At 43.6% G+C, this 24,342-nt stretch overlaps 2 protein-coding genes across 5 annotated transcripts in view; both read right to left on the reverse strand.

Annotated features, from left to right (window-relative positions):
• Positions 1 to 356: 356 nt before the first annotated feature.
• Positions 357 to 6,999, reverse strand: yy1b (YY1 transcription factor b). Of its 2 annotated transcripts, none has more exons than XM_083933481.1 (5): positions 6,273 to 6,999; positions 4,297 to 4,459; positions 3,390 to 3,450; positions 2,890 to 3,048; positions 357 to 1,438 (listed from the first exon to the last, which is right to left on the reverse strand). In XM_083933481.1, exons 1-5 carry the CDS (start codon positions 6,853 to 6,855, stop codon positions 1,256 to 1,258), a joined length of 1,149 nt encoding a protein of 382 aa, XP_083789607.1. In that variant the 5' UTR covers positions 6,856 to 6,999; the 3' UTR covers positions 357 to 1,255. The 2 variants fall into 2 exon arrangements, with proteins under 2 accessions (XP_083789607.1, XP_083789606.1); XM_083933480.1 differs by having other exon boundaries at positions 4,297 to 4,447; positions 6,273 to 6,987.
• A 3,400-nt stretch (positions 7,000 to 10,399) lies between these two features.
• The window catches only part of evlb (Enah/Vasp-like b), a gene marked incomplete at its 5' end in the record, with an annotated part of 49,171 nt that continues 35,228 nt past the window's right edge, over positions 10,400 to 24,342 (reverse strand). For 2 of the 3 annotated variants that reach the window (XM_083933691.1, XM_083933689.1), the window contains 11 exons: positions 10,400 to 10,506; positions 12,004 to 12,061; positions 12,254 to 12,314; positions 12,415 to 12,472; positions 13,901 to 13,952; positions 14,286 to 14,325; positions 14,526 to 14,629; positions 14,732 to 14,979; positions 15,099 to 15,166; positions 17,146 to 17,212; positions 23,491 to 23,668. In XM_083933691.1, the coding sequence (XP_083789817.1) occupies positions 10,469 to 10,506; positions 12,004 to 12,061; positions 12,254 to 12,314; positions 12,415 to 12,472; positions 13,901 to 13,952; positions 14,286 to 14,325; positions 14,526 to 14,629; positions 14,732 to 14,979; positions 15,099 to 15,166; positions 17,146 to 17,212; positions 23,491 to 23,668 (972 nt within the window). In that variant the 3' untranslated portion in view covers positions 10,400 to 10,468. The remainder of the gene's footprint in view (positions 10,507 to 12,003; positions 12,062 to 12,253; positions 12,315 to 12,414; positions 12,473 to 13,900; positions 13,953 to 14,285; positions 14,326 to 14,525; positions 14,630 to 14,731; positions 14,980 to 15,098; positions 15,167 to 17,145; positions 17,213 to 23,490; positions 23,669 to 24,342) is intronic. The other variant, XM_083933690.1, reaches the window with a different exon arrangement.

The following is a 24,342-nucleotide window of genomic DNA, read 5'->3' on the forward strand; positions in this document are numbered from 1 at the left end:
CAGGGACAAGAGGTTGAAGATGAATGAATGTTTGGTTACCTTAGAGCAAGGGTGTCAAACTGATCCAGTAAAGGGCCGTGTGGCTGCAGGTTTTCATTCCAACCAATCAAAAACACACCTGGTCCAACAAGTCAACTGTGTGAAGACAGTTCAGGTGATTGGGTAAGTCGAGTCGGGTGTGTTCTTGCTTGGTTGGAATGAAAACCTGCAGCCACAACAGCCCTTTACTGGATCAGTTTGACACCCTTGCCGTAGAGACTGAATATAAGAGGGGATACGTCTGAGATGGACAACAAACACTTATCAATCATAAAGATACACTTATGCATTTGTTTCTTTTCAACAGAGTTGGAATGAGTCATTTTATTGTGGGCAGTTGAGATACATGGGTGTAAATATCAACAAAGGAAGTTAATGGTTGCAGTCTGTACATTACATTCTAACAAAGAAAGTGATGGTCTTGCAGTCAATTCAATGTACGTTCCGGGTACTTTTAACGGAGACACGCTCTGAGTATGATTATATTACTCATTCATCTGTGGAAAGACAGTCCATAGAAAATATAAAGCAACTCATGACTAAAAGTTTAATTGGTTAACACTTTAAATCACACCTCTATCTATGTCTACGTAATTTCAATACAGCCATACGATACAAGTATACACGGTTATTTTGTGGTTAGAGAAAAATACAACCAAAGAGGGTATGGAAATGCAAACATACAGCTGTTCTTAAACTTCTCACACACGTGAAACGGTTCACACAAGGCCGGGGCCTTTTTTTCTATCGTGGGTTGGATCTCATAATGCTGGAGGAAAAAGAAAAATAAGTCACAATTTTAGCGAACATAGCCTGAGACGAGTGTACAATATGCACACAGGAAAATAAGAGCTATGTGAGAAAACAAAAAGAAAAACACCGATAGACCGCTGCTCCTCTCCACACTCTGGTAAAAATAAGTCTCTGATGTTTGTCCGTGAGTTCCATCTTCTGGCAGCTGTGAGCGCCACCGGAGGGGGGAGGAAAAGGGGGCCGCGTTGGCCGGGGGCGTTTGGGGAATAGTCACTGTGTTCCTCATCCAATATGACAGCAGAAGAAAGGGGACGCAGGAAAACTAGCTGAATTTCAGTGTTCAGATTTGTTTCATATAAATCGATAAGTCTCAAGCTTTTCATCCCGTCCTCAAACGAGGTTTTCAGGTGTGCCGCTGGGGTGCTCTTTTCACCCGGGTGGCTGGACGCCGGCGGACGGGCTCTCATTGGTTGTTTTTGGCTTTGGCGTGTGTGAGGATGTGGGACTTTAGGTTGGTCGACTGCGCGAACTTCTTGTTGCAGCCGTCGAAAGGGCAGACGTAGGGCCGGTCGCCGGTGTGGATCCGCACGTGCGTGCGCAGGTTGAAGTCCAGAGAAAACCTTTTCCCGCAGCCTTCGAAGGTACACTAAAGAAACAAGAGGAGGAGGGGAGTCAGTCTTCGTGTTGAGAGTACAAAACATCACATTTCTGGGCTTAATGGGCTGCTCCTTGCATCTCTCCCCCAAATAGCGCTCGTCCAATCACAGTTTAGCAACAGTCTAGATTTGGATTTCCACACCACTGAAGTGGCGTGCATGAGGCCGTCGTTCGAGCACTGCATTTCGCTTAGATTATCTTTTTGGGCCATTCATGGTTATGGTGCATTACATGACCCTTAAATTAATGTTCGCTTTTGTTGTTGAACAAACTTTGTTATAATTAAAACCATTTTAAATGAAAGTGTGTAAAAATCTCCCTTTTGGAAATAAACTAAATCTACTTTCAATACTATAAATGTTTACCCCGTTTGGTGATAATATGAAACCAGTACTTTCGCTGCAGCCCTACTAACTACTATACAGTAGTTGGAGTTTATGTTTTCTAAAAATAATTAAAAACTAGCAAATCTACCACGTAGTGTTTCGCGACTGTGTGGAGGTTGTTGCTTGATGCTGCCGTTAGCAGCTCTGCTCCTTATTGGATTTGAGGAGGTTTAGCCTCTCGCAGACCAGCCTATGTTGTTTTCCAAAGACAATGGTTGGAGCTCATCCTAAAGCCGTTTCTCTTGTAACATTATAAAGGGAAAACCTACTGTTTGCTAATACAAACAAACCATAAGACTAAAGCAGCCAAACAGGGTTTTGTTAGGACAGAAGTTCTGTTTCTCTTTTTCCATTAGTTGAAGATGCTGACTTTCTCCAGCTTTGGTCTCCGAGGACGATATTTAATGTAGCCATCAAAGACATATTTTCATTTAGGTGGAGAGATTATATCTCCACACTGGCCTGGGAACGCCTCAGGATCCCCCAGTTAGAGCTGGTTAATGTGGCCTGGGAAAGGGAAGTTTGGGGTCCCCTGCTAGAGCTGCTGCCCCTGTGACCCGACCCCGGATAAGTGACTGAAGATGAGATGAGTTTTGAAACAGATGGAAACAAAACATTTACAATCAACTCATGAAGCTAGCGTTGGCTTCATTAGGTAGTTAACTAGCTACAGCTGTTACTGTAAACTCTGTTGACCACAGGTGTAGTCGGTCAACAATGACCCGTCTTCTTTTTTCTACCTGAAAATCAAGGAACTGAAAATAACTAAGACGTCTGATGATAAATCTGTCTCAATTAAAAAAAGTCTGATTTATATGTCAACGCCAAGACAAAACATTTACGGAGAGTAAAGATGATCTGTCAGTGTGATGGGTGACCAAAGTTTCCCTGGTGGGTGATTTTGAAGCCCATGAGCAAGCAATAACTAATACCCCATTTTCCTGAGCTACAATTTGACTTAAAACTGTGACGGGCTTTTGTGTTTAACATGTACAAATAGTGCACACGTATCTGTGTGTGTGAGGGCGAGTGTTAAGTAAGTCCGGATGCTGACCTGGAAGGGTTTCTCCCCCGTGTGAACGAGTTGGTGACGCTTGAGTTTGGAGCTCTCGACGAACGCCTTGCCGCACTCGGCGCAGACGTGCACGCGTGGTCCGTGGGTGTGCAGGTGCTTTCTCATGGCCGAGTTATCCCTGAACATCTTTGTGCAGCCCTGGGGTCAAAAAGACAGTGCAGCACAGAGTTGACAAACAGCACAGACAAGCAGAACAAACAAAACAAAACGGAAAAGTGTACCGTTAACAGTGTCCAACTGACAGACTGCTCATACAGCGAATAAGTCTTTGCATTAGCTGGAGTTCAGACGAGGCCTGATTGTTCTTGTAAGTACATGAAAATCAATACGCTGGAGTGCTTCCTTCACTTTTAAATAACCTTTACAGAAATGTTCAATTAGCGAGAAAGCAACAATGTAAGGCTATTTAATCAGGAACTATGAACTCTGTTTTAGCAAAGTAGCGACGAGGTTCATTTGCAAACAACATCATTACTCACTTTATGAGGACACGCTATCGTACGGGGAGCATCGTCCTCTTTGACTTTCCTGGGCTTCATCCTGATTGGGGAAAAAAAGACATGGGGTGGGAATTTAAGCAAACAAAAACAAACAAATTATCTGTTATGCACAAGCGCTCACGTTATCTACTAGTCTGGACTTAATGTGGATTTGTTTTAGTTAATCAATAACCAGCATGAGTAATAGGCTGTCCTCGCAGCCTCTCTTGACGTTTCACCCCTGTGAAACACACAGTGACAGGATTCTGTCGCGTTATTATGGTAAATAATAACATAACGTCCACTCACTATGAACATTCATGGGTCCCACCATAAATACACCTGTTTCCATTTGGCTGACATGTGAGAAGCTATGTCAAGAAGCAAAACTACGTACAAAAATACAAAGTTACCTGACAAAATAAACAAAAAATTAACTTTTTTTTGCCTGACAGACTGAAGCTAACCAAAATATCCAATGATTGTGTAGAGCAGGAGCTTCCAGTGCTGCTCCTGGAGCGCTACAGTCCTGCGTGTGTTAGGTTTCTCCATGCTCCAACACACCTGAGCCTAATGATGCGCTCGTTATCGAGCTGCTGGAGCTTATCAAGGCTTTGATTATCATAAGACTCAGGTGTGTTAGAGTAAGGAGAAACCCAAAACACGCAGGACGGTAGCTCTCAAGACCTGAGGAGGTGTAGAGGGTCATGTTTAATACACTTGGTGGTCGACCTTCAGTAAAGCAAGCAATCTCCTGCAGTTCCCCAGCTCGGGATCAAGTAAGTATTTTAGATTATTGTATTTCTTCTTTTATATATTTCTTTTGCATATTATTCTGAATTTTTCTCAGGAATCGTGTTCACATTCAAGAAGAGGGATTGAAGGGACCCCTGGCACACACGCTCACCTGGCAAACTCGGCCAGCTGTTTGGGGTCTGAGAGGTCGATTCCCGGGATACCACCAGGGGGCAGCTTCTTCCCCGTCATGTACTCCGAGTAGTCCGGAGGGGAGTTCTCCCCGACGATCTGCTCCTCCACCACCGACTCATGGTCGATGTCTTTATGGTCACCTAGGAACACATTACAGAGACTGAACCGATAACATATAGGTGTTACCCTAGCAACAAATCCGAGGGAGGGCGAAGATATCGGCAGCTGCCTTGGCCCTGAAGTTATATCCGGAGTCCCGTTATTGTAGACATGGCATTAAAAGAAACATTACCTTTTTCTACTGACTATTCACTCACTCCCTACTGCTTATGATTTGGAGGTTTTCACTCATTATGTAAACAATTTACAATTTGCCATGTAAGTTATTACAATGACGACTTGACACAATGGAAGGTCCGTAGCACAGTAAAAAATAGAGCAATATATACAAAAAAGCAATAAATATATAGTACAGGCATAAAAGCAAAGGCCTTCAAGTAAGATGTGCGAATAAAAAATTACAAGACAAACTATTTAATGCTACTTTTGCTTTTAATTCTATTTTAATGCACTAAAATTCTTCTTTGCTCCTGCTTTTAACTGTGTCTTTTGTTTCTAAAAAATGTTTTGTCTTTATGTAAAGCACATTGAGTTGCCTTGGTATGAAATGCGTATATAAATAGAGATACCTTGTCCTGTCTTGCTTAAAATAGCTCAATAGCTGCTGTGTCCTCTCACTAACAAAATTTAGCAGATAGATTTTCAGTCTGGCAGGTTTTTTTTCACCTGTCTGTGAAATAAAATGAGCGATCTCAGAAATATCAGCTCTTGATTTCAGCCCCTTTTCAGCTTTAACGGTTTAACACCTGTCAATATCACATTTCACACCTTCATTGGGTTTCGTTTACAGAAGAAGCCTTTGTAGAGGGCTTGTAAGAAAATGTAATACTAATAAAAGATGGATTTATCGTTACTTTTTAACAATTCCAACAATCGGCAGATGAAACTTGCATAATTATTGTGATCATAATCTTACCAAAATAATATATTATGAGTATTTGGCTTAACAAATTACCCCCTCTTATATATATATTTTAAAGGATTCAGATTTTAAATCATATTTGACCCTTAATGGAAAACTTCAAACTCAATAAAAATAATTAACTGGCAACATTTTTTAGATTATTTAAGCATTTCAAATGTACTTCCTTAATCTAGCAGACCCCATTTGTTTGTTATTCTTCATCCATTGTGTGTGTTTAACTGCCTTAATACATTTTAATTGATGTTATTATTATTTCTACATTTAGAAAAAATATGTTTGGTATTATATTTAACTCAGGATCATGAGTAAAGTAATGTTTATATTAATAAAAATAAATAAAGAACATGCATGCAGTACCGTCCTTCTGCACACAGGGGGCAGTATTACGCCTGAAAAGCTGTGTGGAGGAGAACCACCACCAACAGCAACCAGAGCTAAATGCTAAACTATTTAGGGGCTAAACAGTACCTTACTCACAATTTCACGCATGTTGAACTTCCACAGACTTGTACACGACCCTCCGGCGACACAACAGCTGCATTTGAGCCGTGTGTGCGCCACAGTTTTGCGGCCCCGCAGATATCAAAACGCAGCTGTCTCTATCTCCCCCCCTAGCACCGCCGCCATCTCTGCCCGGCTGCGACTATCGCCATTTTTTCGAGGCCGCCGCCATACTTACTAGTCTCGGGGAATATGGCGGCGCCCAGCAACACCTAAAAACATGGCCTCCCTTCAAAACAAAAACATTTCGATAGGATTCCGTGAGGTTTGGCCTCGGAAACCTGCGTTGTTTGTCGCTTTTCACGCCGTCGCGTCGTACCACTCCAGGAACTAGTCTGGTGCAGCAGGACAACGCCCAGGCAACGAGGCCTCATGCAACAGACACGGCTGGGCTAACGTTTACTCACCCGATGCCCACATTGTAACAGAGAATTCCCCCTCCAGTGTCTTTATCTGCACCTGCTTCTGTTCCCATTTTCTTCCCCCGGCCTCCGAACCGCTTAAATAGCTCTTTTTGCCCGCTTTCTTCCCCCCGGTGCCGCCTCCCCGTTTCATCCGACCCACTGAGCTCTTCCCGGCCACAGTCACCAGAGTCTGTTCGATGTACTCGTCCTCCACTCCGGGGGCCGGCACCGGGATGAGGATCTGGTCCTCGAACCCGCTCCCGCCGTCCGTGTGCATGTCGGAGTCATCCCCACCGACCACCTCTTCCCGGGTCTGGACCAGGATCACCTCCTGGTGGTGGTGGTGGTGGTGATGGTGGTGGTGGATCGAGTTGGGGTCGTCCGTGATGAGCGGCTGCAGAGCGATCATGGGCTGCCCGTCGTCGTCTTCGTCGTCTTCATCGTCGTCGTCGTCATCCTCGCCGACCACCGTGGTCTCGATCGTCTCCACCGGTATCGTCTCCACTTCTATCTCGTGGAGCTCCACGATCTCGGCCGGCATCTCCGAGCCGTCTGCCTGGATGTACAGAGTATCTCCGGATGCCATATTGAAGTCCGCCAGCTTGCTGCTCTCATTCACGCCGTGTTGTGCTCCTGTTTTGGACCTCAAACACACGCACACACCCCCCGGCTCTGCCTCCGTCTCTTCTCCCTCTTCTCCGATAACAACTCTCTTCACTCCGTCCCACGCCACTTCTCGTCGCCACTATGCTCTCCAGTAACGAAATATCGCGAGACTTCAGGAAACCCAGCGATAACATATATTTTTAAAATTCAATAATTGAAAATTCAGTAAATTAGATGTTGTACATTTTACTAATACTATTTATCCTTGAGGTCAATTCGACCCCAGCAATTTAAACATCCAAACCATGATTATAATCAAAGATGTTACTTTAGTTTTTATGTGTTTTATATACCTATACTACCCTGCAAAGCCTAAATACAGCAACAAAATCACTAATAACATGATTTCTGCACAAGCTAGGGCCTGAAAGTATGGAGGCTAGGATTGATTTGGATTAAATATATTAAATGGTTAACTAGTACACGGTAATCCATCATCAATGTGCCAAATATGAATTTGTTGGGAGAGTAAACCCACTCTAAAGCCATTTATTTTTGCTTAATTTTTTCTGTAGTAACTGCACTTAGGCTTTGTATGGCAGTATAGTGTAACAAGACTTCAGAAATATACGGAAAAAAATAGTAATTGACCTAAATGGAGGGATATTTATTTGTGTTTTAAAGTAACTACATTCATTTGTAAGTACTATCTTGTGTTATTTATAATATCTGGAATGAAAGTCATTTCCATTATCAAGGACAGCAGCATCTATTACTGCAGGGTCAGTTTGACCTCAGAAAAAACATTTCTAAAGATTTGAACTGTAAAATGCACAATTATAATAATGATCAAGTCATTAAAACGATCTAATTGACCGTTTCTCAAGACTCAAGTGAAAGATTTTCCAACGCACCTGCACCTGAGACAGCTGTATGTGCAAATATCTCCTTTGAAAAATTGGCCCCAAACAGTAAATGTCCATCCCAAATGAACAGATCCCCAAATTATTTAATGAAAGTTGCTTATTTAACTTGAATAGGATGAAAGGGGACCTCAAGCTTTAGCCTACAACAGTTTGAGAAATGAAGGTCGGAAGATGAAGATTAGTTCTCACTTTAACTGATTTAAAAAATTGCTAAGTAGCCTATAATTTCCACTGCTTTGTAGCCTATACATGCAACAACTGGCGTCTCATCTCATCTCCTCTTCAACCTCTTATCCGGGGTTTGGTCGCAGGGGCAGCAGCTCCAGCAGCGGACCCCAAACTTCCCTTTCCCGGGCCACATTAACCAGCTCTAACCGGGGGATCCTGAGGCGTTCCCAGGCCAGTGTGGAGATCTAATCTCTCCACCTAGTCCTGGGTCTTCCCACTGGCAGATTGAGTAAAATGCTGCAGGTTACAGTCAGTGAACAAACGATCCGGAGAAAATGCACTGGTCCAGATAAACTGCAGAAAATACCTTTTGGTTTCTTTTACGCAAACGTGACAACTGCAAAAACTGCTGAAGCAGCTTTTCATGTGTGATCGTCCCCTCACTCGTGAACATGATCCCGAGGTACTTGAACTCCTTCACTTGGGGTAAGGACTCATTCCCTACCTGGAGTAAGCAATCCACCGGTTACAGATTGATACAAATAATGTGTTTTCTGAACGATAAAGCATGTGAACATCTTCTAGTAGAAACCCAAAGTACAAAGTATGAACCTGATAATGACAGGCTGCTTTTTTCACCGTAGACCTAAAGGGCACACAACACTCTGTGGTTGTGGATGAATCTGTACATTTGTGTTATTATGAATGACATTTTTATAACAAACATTCAATAAATAAAGAAATAAATACATATACCAACACATGAAAGAAGCGTGCTACATGAATGGATTATCCGGGTTTCTCTTTTGAATGTAGCAAATCTATTTGCAGGACACTCTACGGCAGGGATGTCAAAGTCAAATACATCAGAGGGCCAAAAAAACAAATTTGCTACAAGCCGAGGGCCGGACTGGTTCAAAGTTTATTAAAACATATTAAAATGATGTATATAACCTGTTGAACCAAGACCTAACACAGTGTACCGTATTTTTATTTCATAATTAAATGAATAATCCAGTATTTTCTTATGGCTCTGTCAGTGATTTCAAGTGAAAACATTTCTCAACAGGCAAACAGCAAAAAAGAAAATGTCCTTCAAAAATAAAACATGTTCCTAATCAAATATCATCCCGGGGGCCAAGATAATTCATTCGAGGTCCAGATCCGGCCCCCGGGCCTTGACTTTGACACCCTTGCTCTACGGTAACAGCAGTCATTGTGTGCAACACTTAAACGACACAATAAGGGTGCACGGAGACAGCTCAGATGTCTCACGCCTCTCCGTGCTGCACCGGCTGTAATTTACAGCACCTATTCAATAAGCACGCTTTGGTTTGGAGCAAAAAAAAAGGCCCAAAATCACCAGACAGGCATCAAAATAGCACCCAAACAAGCACAAAAGGAGAGAGACGGCTTCATTTATCCAAGACATCGTTCACAGTTTTATTAGAATTCATTTGAAACGTAGTGTGTTTCTTTTTTTTGTCAAACCAGGAAGCACTTTGTCATAAAAGGAGAGAATAAAATGAACAATACTTCACCATATCCTTGCAGCCAATAAACATTTTATTAACAACATGATCACAAATACTCTGGTGTATTATTATTTTTTTTGTTTTGTTTATAAGATCGCGATATCCAAAGAAGTTTATCCCACCCTCTGTTTCAGGTCAGAGCCTGTGTTTTCTTTTTTTTACGGCCGTGGATCGTCACACACAGCTGTGTCGGCGAAAAAGGATAAAAAACCTTTAAAAAATGTTCCGGGTTAGATGATGAGGACTTTTTTTTGTGTGTGTGTGTGTGTGTGTGTGTGTGTGTGTGTGCGTGTGTGTGTGTGTGTGTGTGTGTGTGTGGGGTGTCCTCGTAACTGTATCTAAAACAATAACAGATGAAAACAAACGATATAAAATACAAAAGGCTGACGTAAAATGATGTGCAATTGGAATCATCGACATTATCATTACTATCATATTCTCATTTCCTCATCGTTTCCATTGTACTCACTACACCACTACTACTCCCATCAACGTTACATTGACAATGATAAAAATGATAGCAATAATAGTGAAAACGATAGTAACAATAATCATAATAATAGTAAAAAGTTGAAAACAATCTTGTGAAAAATGCAAAACAAATAAAACCATATGAATTTTATCCATTTTCCTTCGGGCGGGGGGGGGGGGGGCAGAGGGGTGAACCGGGCTAACAAACGGACACAAAGTGTGAGGAAATCAGAGGAATCAGTGCGAGAGTGCGCCCCCGTTCACGTCCCGACACAACAAACCAAATGGTACACAGACATGTCTGAGGTGCTACGGCGACGTTGTCGTGTTGCGTCAACGCCACAGCTGGATAGGGTGAGTAGATGTCACAGTTTGGGCCTCTGTTCCTGACTTCTAATCCTCCTCCTCCTCCTCCTCCTCCTCAGGGCCGCAGCAGCTGCTGCAGGGGCAATGGTTCAAAAAGGTGGTTCATGTCGGGGGGGGCTCTGAAAGATTATGTCGTGCTAATTCGACTGAGTTCATGTCTAATGGCTGTGGGCAAAAAGAGAGAAAACACATGGACGTTAGGTCGATGGTACACCGTTAACAACCCTTATAACACAAAGCCCTTCCTCCTGTGTCAGCGGTCTGCTGTGTTCCCTGATTACCTGATTGTGTCCACCAGTGTCACCCTCCCTCATGTATGTATAGCCCTTGTCTTCCCCAGTCTTGTGAGTATATCATCTGTTTGTGTACTTCCAGCCATCACCGCAGCATTGCCAAGGAATAAAGCCGGCATTTATCGTACCCTGACTGCATTTGAGTCCAGGCCCAACACTATCTACGTGTGTTACCTCATTATAATCACACCATCTCTTAAAATATGGTACATGTTTTTAGTTTTTGTCATTATATTGTATAATCATATGTGTTACAGTTAGTGTAATGTAATATTTAGTCCATTTTCAGAATTATTTTTTCATTTTTTGTCAGAGTTATTTGGTCACAATGGGATACATGTATGTAATAAATGTAATAATCATAAACGTAATAGGCCTGTGAATGTTCTCATTCGTCCAGGTCGTCGTTAACCTCAAAGCAATTTCAGTCAAAAGCAACTGGACTTGGTTATTTGTCTAGGAAGACGTTTCACCTCTCATCCAAGAGGCTTCATCAGTTCATGTACGCATCTGACCAGGCTGGGACTGGACCAGGACCAAGACCAGGACCAGGCTGGGACTGGACCAGGACCAGGACCAGGACCAGGCTGGGACTGGTCCAACTAACTGGTGTGAGATCCAGGTATTTAACCTCTCACAAGGCAGATGATGTCACTGAAACCCTTTGTGCTCCCGTGTGACCCCAACGACTCTCGTTCAGACTCAATGGAGCACTAACGAAGTCGAAACCAACTTCCCACCAACGACTGTAACTCTAACGACGGTCGTTGGCACTTGGAGCACAAAGGGTTCCAGTGACGTCATCGGCCTTGTGAGAGGTGAAATACCTGGATCTCACACCAGTTAGTTGGACCAGTCCCAGCCTGGTCCTGGTCCTGGTCCAGTCCCAGCCTGGTCCTGGTCCTGGCCCTGGTCCTGGTCCTGGTCCTGGTCCTGGTCAGATGCGTACATGAACTGATGAAGCCTCTTGGATGAGAGGTGAAACGTCTTCCTAGACAAATAACCAAGTCCAGTTGCTTTTGACTGAAATTGCTTTGAGGACACATAAACGTAATAAACTTTCTTGTAAAATAGAGTTGTTAAACACATTTTAACTAATCAGGTACAATAATATTGACTAACAACCCAATGTATTATTCACATTTTTATCTGAGTTCATACATCTGATTATACAATGTCTCTTGTGATCAGGTTTCTAGGACTGTAGTGCAACCTAGTGGTCAAAACTCCACATAATTACCCAGCTCCCATCATCCCGCTGGTTAGATTTCCAATTAAATATTCATTAACATAAAACAGGAGGGAGACAATAATCATGGATGTTGATCGATGACCACTGGTTAGTGTCTCAAGAGAAAACCAAACGTACCGTCAATGATTTCATCCTTCACTTTGTGCAATTCACGAAACACCTCTTCCAAGATTTCCTAATGAAGCACAAACACATAATCAATAAAAAGGGTTCATAGTCCATCACACGTTTCTTTATATGTGGTTTTAAATGTATTTGCATGGGAAGCAAATGTTTACAGCAAACAGAAAATTAAACTTTTGGAAAACAAGTGATTTTTGGATGACCATGTGCTCTGACTTTGGGTGAGTGTGAAGTCTTTTCTTACCTGTTTCATTCTATCGAGGTCTAACGAGTCTGTGTCACTGCCGCCCCCCGCGGGCCGTACCCTGCGTTATCAAAAAGGAATCATTCTGTCACATTCACTGCTGTTGTTGGGCCTCACAAACACATCCAAAGAGCTGCGCTGCCTCCACCTCCACCTCTCACCTTGAAACCATTGACCTGTCTGCGGAGTTAGCCCGGTCCCACGGCTTCTTTGCACCATCTGGAAGACAGGGACAGGAGGGACTTACTCACATTTCCACATGGTACATATGCTTTCTCTGTATCAGTTTGCTATTGCCTTTAGTCTTTGAGGCCATCAGGCTGTCACAGGGATGACTGCATCTCATTTTTAAGGAAACTGTAGTCCTGTACTGCCAACGCCCCAGAACACATAAACACTGTACACAGACATATAGTACATAAAGACTGTTTGTATTTGGATAGCATAATAAGATACAAACAATAAGTAACTATAATCAACCCAGATTACATTAGATTATAGCTGCATTATCAAGGATTACTGTATTACATTCTGTATTACTTCTTTAAAATACAGAAATTCTTAAATGATTGAAAGAAAAAAGGTAAATTATGCCAACATGTTTTTGTGATGGTAATTTGATTTGACCAATTATAAATATGTTCTACTGTATATCATAGTAAGTTACTCCTGTCAGGTTGCCAGTTGACTAATCTCATCTCATCTCATCTTCAGCCACTTATCCGGGGTCGGGTCGTGGGGGCAGCAGCTTTAGCAGGGGACCCCAAACTTCCCTTTCCCGGGCCACATTAACCAGCTCTAACTGGGGGATCTCGAGGCGTTCCCAGGCCAGTGTGGGGATGTAATCTCTCCACCTGGTCCTGGGTCTTCCCCGAGGCCTCCTCCCAGCTGGACGTGCTTGGAACACCTCCCTAGGGAGGCGCCCAGGGTTCATCCTTACTAGATGCCCGAACCACCTCAACTGGCTCCTTTCAACGCTAAGGAGCAGCGGCTCTACTCCGAGTTCCTCACGGATGCTGAACTTCTCCCCCTCTCTCTAAGGGAGACTCCAGCCCCCCTCCTGAGAAAACACATTTCGGCCGCTTGTACCCGCGACCTTGTTCTTTGGGTCCTGACCCAGCTTTCATGACCACAGGTGAGGGTAGGAAAGAAGATTGACCAGTAGATCGAGAGCTTTGTCTTCCTCAGCTCTCTTTTCGTCCCAACGCTGCGGTAGAGCGACTGCAGCACCGCCCCCGCTGCTCCGATTCTCCGGCCAAACTCACGCTCCATCGTCCCCTCACTCGTGAACATGATCCCGAGGTACTTGAACTCCTTCACTTGGGGTAAGGACTCATTCCCTACCTGGAGTAGGGAATGTTGACGAAGTTGACTTATCTTTTTTTTTTAAATGTACGGCTAATGGAGTTTTTATTCCTTTTAACTCCCTTTGAAACTGGAAGATGAACATTTTGAGTAAGTGCTCCTCTTGTGTTACAAGAGCAAATTCCTCCATGTGGCTTTTGATTAAAAAAACAGCAGCAACAAAAGGTTACTATAAAGAAATTCAGTTTATTTTTTTATACGCCTGACTTCGTTTGAGTCTATAAGAGATCCCCAAACCCCAGAAAACACACCACACATTTTGTGTAACACAGTTTCCCTCACCTGTGGCGTTCTGTCCACCCCGGGTGTTGGGTGACGAAGAATTTGGGTCATCCTACGGGAAGACACAAGGATTAATAAGCATCACTACCCACTCTGTCACCCTCATACTCAACGTAGACGCTGTTATTTATGAATAGTACACGTTTCTTTCAGCTGAATTTCACTGTTTGTTCCTCATTGGAGTCATCATTAGTGTTTTTGCCTCGACGCTTTCATCACAAGGGAAATACGTTTACATCAAAAGAACACTGATCATTATCAAGCTCATCCAATTGCCACCGACATGACCGTGATCCCGGCTTCAATCCTCATCCTAATTATCTTTGTGAGTCACGGAGTGAACAGCGGATTCACAACACGACAACACGGCTTTCCTCTCACTCACATTTTGGCTGTCTTCAGGCCGCTCTGAGGCTGCTTTCCTTCTGGGGGGAAGAAGAAGCCACAAGTGAGAACGGGGCATTTCATCCAATGTCAATAGTTGTAAAGAGTGTTCTGATAATAATCACTAATGAATCCTAAACCACACATTGATCCAAGGCTTTAGCGACCGATTACACTTATTGGGATTGCAGGATGTCGATGCAAAATGGTTTTGTGGTTTTTGGCAACTCAGTGGTCTGACCTTCGCGCCAACAGAGCGTTCATCTCCTCCATCAGTCCTACGCTTCCTCCTCCACTTGTTCGGTTGGCATCGTTTTTGACGCCTGAGGAGCTCTCGTCTTGGGGCTGGGGAGAGAGGGGGGAGGAGAAATAATCCACTTACATCCTGCCTGATTTAAAGTAGTTGGATCGAGACATCAAAGTCACAAAGTTAAACTGGTGCCTCACTCTTTGAACGCGGCGCAGTTTGGCTCCGGCGATCATAGCGGCGAGACCCGTCTGGGCTTGGGATTCGTTCGCGTGACTCCCTCCGCCCATGGGAAGTGGCGGTGGGAGAGGTGGTGGGGGCGCCCCTGCTGAAGGCGGTGGAGGTCCCGGCGGCGGCGGAGGGGGAGGAGGGCCGCCCATGTTCATCGGAGGAGGTATTACTGGGGGGGCCACAGAGAGCACAGCCGGGTGGCCCTGGAAAGGAGAACCTGGAGACGGAGGGGACATACCTGCACTTATAACTGTATGAATATTTAAGTTTAAATGATGAAAACACATTTTATTGTAACGGATACTTCAGGTGACGTGTGCTTTTTAATGTGAGTACCTGAGTTGGACGACCGTCGCTCCCGCTCCATGTGTGCCTGCATCTGCTGCTGCTGCTCCATCATCTGCCTAAAGGGACGTGGTAGGGGACACGGCCGGTCACTTCATATACAAAAATGTCACGTCTTATCTGTGATTTTGTCATTTCACTATCCAGGAAGAGCGCAGCAGCCAGAGGAGAGTCCTCCTGCCTTAAAAGACCATTGTGCCCATCTAAACTGTGGCAGATTTTGTCCACACAGTGAGAAGGCGAGAAGAGAAGACAGCTTTGATCCGTGTAGCCTGTAGACTTTACACAACTTGTCATCTACTCGTCTGCACAGTTCAAATAACTCTTTGGCACTGCTACACAGTTTCCCCTACAACATGAACGCCCGTCTCCTCCTCTGTCCAGCGCCACATCACTCTCCTTCCTCTCCGTTCATTTCCACTCTCCACCTTACAAACCACCCTCGTCCTAACTCCCATCAATCCCTCCACATCTTCCCTCACATCTCTGTCTTTGATGTGAGAAGCGTATGCATGTCACAACTTGAGAGAGATAGAGAGAAAGGAGACAGCTCATGGAGAGAAAGTGGAATTTTCCAGCTGTGTGTTGGAAGGGAGAAGTGCTGAGCTAGCAACCTTAGCGATGTGACAGCAGTGCACGCAGCGGGAGCAGAGCTGCTGAGCGACACCGCCCCGTTACCACTGGAGAGGGCTCAGCCAAATTAATTTTGCGCCCCCTGACACACACACACACGCAAACGCACGTGCACACACAATGCTACACGGATAAGCACACGATCTCCCCTCCCCACAATCACGGACGTAATCCTTTGTGCCTGAGGTTCTGTTTAGCAGACATGGGATCAGAGAGAGCCACAACTCTCATCATATTTGTTCTCTCAAGCCCTGGCATTTGGCATTTGGATGAAGAGATAATCAGAGCTGGAATAGGTTTAAAAACGGCAACAAAGACCTAGTTGTGCCTGAGTTTGTGTCTGAGGTCGGAGTCTGAGAGGGGAATCGTAGCCACAGTGGAAGAAATGCAGGGCTTTTTAGTAAGTCATGGAAAGCATCTCCAGTACTGCTCATCCATTATTCAGGATTATTCAATCTGCCGCTATGATTCAGATAAAAGAACATCTTGTGTTGTATATATATTTTTTGAAAGATCGCTGTCTGCTCCCCACAGGAGTTAGTGCTCAGAGGCAGACAGGGATGAAAGAGAATAGGAATTCAAGTCATCAAGGACAGCTGTCTGCATATCGCGGTCGCCGGAGTTCATACTCATTCTGTGTGACAGGTTGTCAGGCACGTGGGGCCGCACTCACTACCGTAATCCTAACCACTCGCCTGGACTGAGTTCACTCTAAGTTCATCCACTGGTTTGGAGATAATTCAGTTAAATGTTCCGAACGAGCCATCATGTCCGCTCTAATACAACAAGTCTCACGGGTTAACATTTTGGAAGCACCGGCGAGAAGCTCTATAAAGAGCTGAGACTCTTTTGACTCACTGTGCTCCTGTGCTCCCCTTATGTCTAAAGAGATCTCAGCCTGCTTCTTGTTAGGAGGGATTTTCTGCATTTGTCTAATATCACATAGTTTTATAGTTGGATCAAATCTGATCGAATCAAACCCATGCAGTCGTCCGAAACCACATTAGCTGAATAAATAATCACTACAGACATTTTTTTCTACCAATGTTAATGTTGAACATTGTGTTGTTTAGTTTGCCCATATTTAAAAGTGCGATAATATTTTTATGTTAACAGTGGCTCAAATGACGATGTTATGTAAGAGGGTTCACGAATGCAATTCCCATCAGCTCTATGGAGCATTTTAGCTTCTTTCAGCTCATTGTTTTAGTTTTACAGCTCAGAACGTCACTGCTTTGGTTCAGTCTTACCACTCAGTGTCATTTTCAGCTCTGTTGCTCTGTATCTGCTTGACATGTAAATTAGCAACAGTGTGCTTGTGTTTACAGCTTGTGTCCAGAAATCACTTAACACAGGTTTAATGTCAGATTTGAAGCCTTTGAAGTTTCCAGTTAAGAATTGTTACCTTGCTCTCTGAACTTCCATCTCGTCTGAAGTTGGTCCATTCTGGACATGGCGCTGGATAGCTGGACCTAAAACACAAATGAAAGCAGAGAGAGAGAGAGAGAGAGAGAGAGAGAGAGAGAGAGAGAGAGAGAGAGAGAGAGAGAGAGAGAGAGAGAAAGACAGAGAGAGAGAGAGAGAGAGAAGAAGAAGCTCAGATTAAGTGAGGTTGACCTTAATAATCTCTCATGAGCAGTGTAGTGTAAATTGAAATTAGTGCCAGTCAAGACAATTAACCACCAAATGATAGGGAATTAAACAGCAGAAGGTCATTATATCTTCTTTGGTTTGTAATGTGCAATGAAAAGCATATTAATCCCCTCACTCAAGGTAAATTAACATTAATTGATTAATCCACTTGTACAGTTTGAGGCGAGCAGAAGATATTAAACGGCGTGTGTGTGTTCACATAAGAGAGAGCTGCTTGACCCCGGTGTCACACTGCTCCTGTTACCCACAATGAGCTGTTAGGGATACATGATGCTCTGTTTGATGTCTGAGAACAATATACCACACACACAGACACACGCACGCGCACACACACACACACACACACACACACACACACACACACACACACACACACACACACACACACACACACACACACACACACACACACACACACACACACACACACACACACACACACACACACACACACACACACACACACACACACACACACACACACACACACACAGACAGACAAAAGTCAGCCAGAGAGTATTACTCTGTGATGAAATGTTACTTCCTGGTGGGTTGAGTGTTTAAAAGTAAAACCAGAGCGATGTCTGGAGTGTGTGTGAGCTGCTTCTCTCCCAGCAGACCACGCTAAATTTGAAACAGAGGAAATTCTGTCGTCTGCGGTAGCTTAAGTCACTGACCACACACACTATAGCTTCTGTAACACATGTTCTCAATGTCAAAGATCACAGACAAGAGCGATCTGACTTCAAATGTATGTAAAGAATGTTACATGTCAAGAAATCAAAAGGGCGGGAGGCTCAATATCAAAGTTTTGTGACTCCGTCTCGCGTCTCCCGCTCTTGCTTATGATGTGATTTGAGCTACAAGGCACTTGGATGTAATCCGTTTAACACCGTAAGTGAGATCCGCAGATGGAGCGCCAGATAGGGAACGTAATTAATGGAGGACACGATAAGACGGGGACAAAAGGACGTCAACTCAGGGATTACAATTCCAAACAGAGTGACTCATCAGTTTTCAGTGAAACTTTTCTCATCGCTGAACTCCTCGGGGGACAATATTAATCTTCATTGTTCCTCCTGAGGACATCTTCAGAGGAAAGGTTAAGGCTGTACTCTCACATTTGTGGTTTGGCAGCGGCCTCTTGGGGATGAAGTATTTTTAAATTTATGAGAACAGAGGAGGAACCTTGCAGTGTAAGGTCTTATTTTGTTGATTTAGGATCGGTTTGCTATCAATCCCTAATGGAAACTTGCTGTCGTTGTGTGCAAAGAAAAACAAAAACAACATTGTCCTCCATTTGGGTTGCTTCCAAAGACCCTGACCCTATCTGCCTGATGACATATGTCCCCTACGTAACAGTTGTACGGCTCTACACAGTCAGGCCCCTTTCAGGGTCAATACCCCCTGACGATACTCTCCACTGCTCACATACTCTGCCGATGGTGCTAATGGCCGCCATTGATCAAGTAACAGGAACCCCAAAATAACACAGGACGTTAAAAGACCTGACTCACGCCTACGTGCATGCACGCGCGCACGCACGCACGCACGCACGCACGCAGACACACACACACACACACACTAACCCTGCTGGCCCTTCTCCAGAACAGGGTTATCCCCTGAAAGTGGACTTAACCCAGGGCTACAAGTTACCCATGTGAAACGAGGTGAAGTAAACAATACAATTCTATAACATAGAACATTAGTTACACGTTTCAAAGGACATTTAACGCAGGCTAGTTAAAGTGCAGTGTCATTTGTATAGCCCTTAAAGAATCCAGCATGAAAAAAGGCCTAATGTGTCGTTTTGGAGTGTGATGTCCCCGCATGGCAACGTCACAGTAATGACAGAAGTCCAAGTCACTGATCAATAGTCCATCAAATAATTCCATGTAAAGCCACAAATTATATGTTTCACACATAGAGCCAGGCTAGCTGCTTCAAGTTGGGTCATCCCTATGTTCCCTGGTCATATTTGCTCATTTATACGAATTTGAATTACTGAAAATATACAAATCAATAACCAGGATACCAGGATAAAAGAAGAATTTTGTGCACTTTATTTAGTAAGTTCCATTTTTCTTTTTTCAGATACTATAATATCTGAACTCAGGCCTCTCAGCCTTTTGAAAGAAGCAATGTTCTTTCTACTCCGGTGGCTCAATAACCTCAAAAAGAGCCATTTCTTACTTTGACTCAAGTTTGTTTAAACATTTACTTTTACCACAGAAACGTAACAAAAGGTTTTCCTTTACTAAGGCAGAGCACTGTAATACAGGACAGACAACAGCAGGTTGATTATATTATTTGTCCTTGGCCAAATGTCTGACGGCAACAATGATTCACACACTTATAGAAACACCACAACCTTTAATAAACACACACACAAACTTGAAACAAGAATCGCCATGCAGAGCTTTAGTACCTACATGACATGCTGAAGAAGAGGAACCGGCTGAAGCAGACACAGAGGCACTGACAGACCCACTCCCCGCTCACCATCTTCCCCTGGCCTTCAGCTGCCCTTCCTCCCCCTCCATCACCTCCCTCTCTATGTCTCTCTCCTCACCTGCCTACCTTTTCTCCCGCCTTCCCTCCTCCACCCAGCCACAGTATCACCTGTCATCTTCTCGTAACCCACACCCCCAGGCAGCAGCAGCAGCGCAGCAGCAGCGCAGCAGCAGCGCAGTAACAGCGCAGCAGCAGCGCAGCGAGAGTCTCTGGTTAATGTTTCAAAAGGTCAGGTTTGTCTGTAGGCCGTGCAGCCTAATGCCGCTTAAACACAAATAATACAGCGAGCTGATACACATGCATTTCTGCTTCAGAATGAGCCAAGTGCGTACAGATCACCCAACAGGCTTTCATCTTAAAATGTCAGTGTTTACTGCACCTGGTATGTGACCTGGCAGTCAAAGGTAAAGCTCTTCAGACTTTGTGAAACACAGAGTTATAATAATAATAATAAGTGCTTAAGATGCAATTTAAGAAGACTCTCCTTCTCAGTAATTCAGTATGGACTTTTGTCTGCTACTTTTTCAAAGGTCAAGACTGAACTTCAATCTAAATGTCTAAGCTGGAAAAGTCCTTTAGTACTTATATAAATACAGACTCTTTAAGTCTCCATGACAACTGGGAAAACTACAGTTAAGTTTATTTCAAACATGTAAAGGAAGAGAGAAAGAAGGAAAAAAACAAAAGACAAAGAATGAAAATATCTAGAAATAATATTACCCTGTTAGTGACAGTGCGTAACACCGCAAATACCTTTACCTATGATGGTACATGATGCTCAGGGTCTCTGCAATCTACTGTTTTTTGGTTTTGTCTCCTTAAGCTGCTATGGTGTGCGTGTGTGTGTGTGTGTGTGTGTGTGTGTGCGCGTGTGCGTGTGTGCGTGTGTGCGTGTGTGTGTGTGTGTGCGTGTGTGTGCGTGTGTGTGTGTGTGCGTTTCGGTGTGTAAGATTGTCATTTTAAATATGTCTTTTAAAGGTCTAGTCTAGTCTTTTTGATGCTTTTAATGTTAAATTATTTTCTGCACTTTAAGGGATTGTAGTGTAAATTTCATTGTACTGTTACAATGACAATAAAGACAATTCAATTCAATTCAATTCATGAGAACGATAAGTGAGGACAAAAGCCTGCCCCTCTTACCACTAGGGGGGGCAGGCACACCTGTTTTTAAGTAGAGGAAAAAAAATCACACATCATCCCTGTCTTTGCTTTATAAGGTGTGAATGTGTCTTATAAAATCACTTTGAGCACACAGAAGTGCTGAAATGAGGTATCTGAACTACACATAGATCGTATCCCTTTATGCAGCTGGAGTCGCTGCTGTATCATAGCATGAAGGTTATCGGCCTCTCTATCTGTCGAGTGTGTGTGTGTGTGTGTGTGTCCTCCTCTGGTGCGTTCGTGCACTCGTGTTTGGCTGCTGTCACTCGAGCCTCTTTGTTCCCCGTCCCCGTGTTATTAGGCAGATGAAAAGATCCGCTCTCTAGCACGGGACCCAGGGGACGTCTTCTCAGTGACTCATTCTAATTAAGAGGCTGGAGGGGACTGCAGAGGGAGACGCACCGCTGCGGCTCGAGAAACCACTGGCAAGCTGCTCACTCCGTCTCTCACTCTACCGCTCCACAGTTGATATTTGTCTTGTTTTTCCCTTACACACGTATGCACACACTCATGCACACACAGGGATCAAGAGGACGAGATCGGCTCTCTTATATGTGTAAAGTCTTTAAATAGACTTCCCCCCTCACACTTTTTGACTTGGAGCAAGAAACACAGGTGGCACTAATCACACTAACGATGCTTTGTTACTGATGTAACTGATGTGAGGGGCGGCTGTGGCTCAGAGATAGAGTGGGTCGTCCTCCATTCGAGAGATCGGCGGTTTGATCCCCTCGGTTCGCAAGACACTGAACCCCAAATTACTCCCCGTGCTGCGCATGGGTGTGTGAATGTGGTGTGAATGGTTACATTAGATGGTATGTAGATGTCCACCGTCATCTGTGTGAATGTCTGTGTGAATGGGTGAATGTGACAAGTGATGTGAACGTGCCTTGAGTAGTCAGAAGACTAGAAAGGCGCTATACAAGTACAAGTCCATTTACCATGTGTTCCAGGAAGTCATACCTATGAGTCAGCAACACAGCTATTATTAATGTTATTAATCACACCTGTTTTTGGTGGAGTTTTTTGTCTGGTGTCTAAAAAGGATTAAAGGACGAATTAGATGCGGTCGGTTCGGCATCTGCCTTCTGTTGTTATATCCTGAGGATGCTGTGTCATGATTTATTTTCCAAAGTGCCCAGCAGAGGGGACTATAGGTGTCCAAATGAACGGCTTAGTTCTATTACTTGCAAGGTCTTTAGAGTCTTATTTATCTTACATGGAGATCACAGTTGAAGAAAAGCACATTGAAGGCCTTTTGTCATTCATTTACAGGATCACATTTATCAATCAATCTACTGGGTCTGCTAATGACAGTCCAGAATACAAAGATATCCAGTTTAATTTGATATGAAACAGATAAAAAGTCGGAAATCTCCATATTTGAGAGGCTGAAAACAGCATTTCCTGCCATTTGGCATGACACTGACATTGGTGTTTCTTTAACAGTTAATCGATTATCAAAGTAGTTGCAGATTATCTTTCTCTCCAGTGATTTAGAGACTACTTGGCTGATCAATGCAGCTCTAAAATCAGTCAGTTAATCAATCAATCAATCAATCAACCAATCAATCAATCAATCAATCAATCAATCAACCAATCAAGCAATCAATCATTCAATCAATCAATCCTGAATCAAATTACTAATCAGATGATATTTGACAGTTTCTATTGGCCTACTACCAACACCACCATCACTACTGCTACTGTGACGCTAAGCTTTTAGTTACTCATCATGGTTGTGATGCAACATGGGAAACGCAGTTCACAATTGTAGTTCTTTTTTTAATCGTTTCAGTTTTTTGATACATTTTCTCTGGATTTTTCTGTATTTGTATTTGTATTTGTGGCCTGAGAATAAAGGTTATTGCTTTGACACTCTTGTGATTGTACGACATCTATTTGGTGATGACACACTAAAAAACTGATGCTGCCCCACATGGCAGAGGGAGTTAGGAAACTGTCAGCTACAGAGTGAGAGCAGATGTGTGGCACATGAGTCCATGAATGGCTTCGTGCTGCACTCTGAATTTCTATTGCATTATTGATATCTGGTTGGATTTATAAACTACTGCATCAACAATACACTAAGTGTGTGCCATCTCTGGAGGAACATGAATTATTATTAATATTATCATGATACAGCCAGTGCACCTGCCCCTAAAATGAGCATTTCATCTGCTGACATGAACTTTCCAAAAGCCGTGTTCACCTCAGTTCAGCCCATAAATACAATCTGATGCTTTAGACGGGAAGCTGAAGGTCAGGCACGTGCATGTGTGTGTGTGTGTGTGTGTGTGCGTGTGCGTGTGTGTTTTTCCTAAAATAAGCAAGTTATCCATGACAGGCTCCTGAAAGCATCATTCCATGCGTTCACTTGCGTACAAAATGTTAATGTGTAATACACTGAGAGGAAACACACCTCCGTCCTGAGCGCTGAGGACGTTGAGGGCGAAGAGCATGGCGTTGGAGAAGGTGGTGGCCTCCTCCTTGCTGGCGAAGTTAAGGCCATAGACTTGCCTGGCGTCCCGCCACTGGTGGAAGGTCGGGGTGGCCTGGTTGTACTTGAGGCCCTTCACTATGGAGTAGTTGATAACCACCTGTGAACGAGGAGCAAGAAGAGTAGATTACTGTGAAGCATTTCTCTTAAACCACCATCCTTCTTTATTTGATAAAGATACTGTTGATACTGATATCTACAGTATCTACAGGTGGCAGGCTGGGCAGATGAATACAACACAACACTACAACACTCGTCTCATATGTCTGTTGCGTCATTGGCGGAGGAAGACCTTTAAACGCCAGAGAATCGATCGCTCGGTGTCTGAAAGGATTGAGTGATTCCTGTTTTGTCATTGATTCCACTGTAAAGACAGAAAATATACACTGAGAACAGATTGTGATAGCTTTTGGATTTGCCACCTGTCACAACTTCTACATGGCTTAACATCATGAGCTGTAACTTGGAACAAATACAGTTGTGCAGAAACGCCGCTGGTCTTTATATTTAGCATATTTCAGCTTTCGCTTTCTCATGCGTGGTGGGTGTTCGGATTTGATAAACACCTTTTAGAATTAATTATAATTAAGTAATTGCATATTTGTATTTTTTTTAATTTACCTAGCTCAGGTCATGGGGAATGTTCTCTACGTGTGTCATGTTTTACTACAAAGAGGGGGAGAGCACTGGTTGTTTTAAAGGTGCTCTACTTGAAATACTGAAAACAGCCACATGCACTAACATGCACACACAACCAGACATTGTGCTTTTAAA

This window comes from Echiichthys vipera, assembly GCF_963691815.1.
Source record: "Echiichthys vipera genome assembly, chromosome: 19".
In the NCBI taxonomy this organism is placed as follows: Eukaryota; Metazoa; Chordata; class Actinopteri; order Perciformes; family Trachinidae; genus Echiichthys; species Echiichthys vipera.

What these genes read in the sequence shown, in the direction of transcription:
- yy1b (XM_083933481.1), bottom strand. Translation starts at nt 6,855, where the DNA reads ATGGCATCCGGAGATACTCTGTACATCCAGGCAGACGGCTCGGAGATG. An exon ending in TGTTACAATGTGGGCATCGG is followed by an intron (nt 4,460 to 6,272) that starts GTGAGTAAACGT and finishes ATGTGTTCCTAG; the next exon opens with GTGACCATAAAGACATCGAC. An exon ending in CGGGGGAGAAACCCTTCCAG is followed by an intron (nt 1,439 to 2,889) that starts GTCAGCATCCGG and finishes TTGTTTCTTTAG; the next exon opens with TGTACCTTCGAAGGCTGCGG.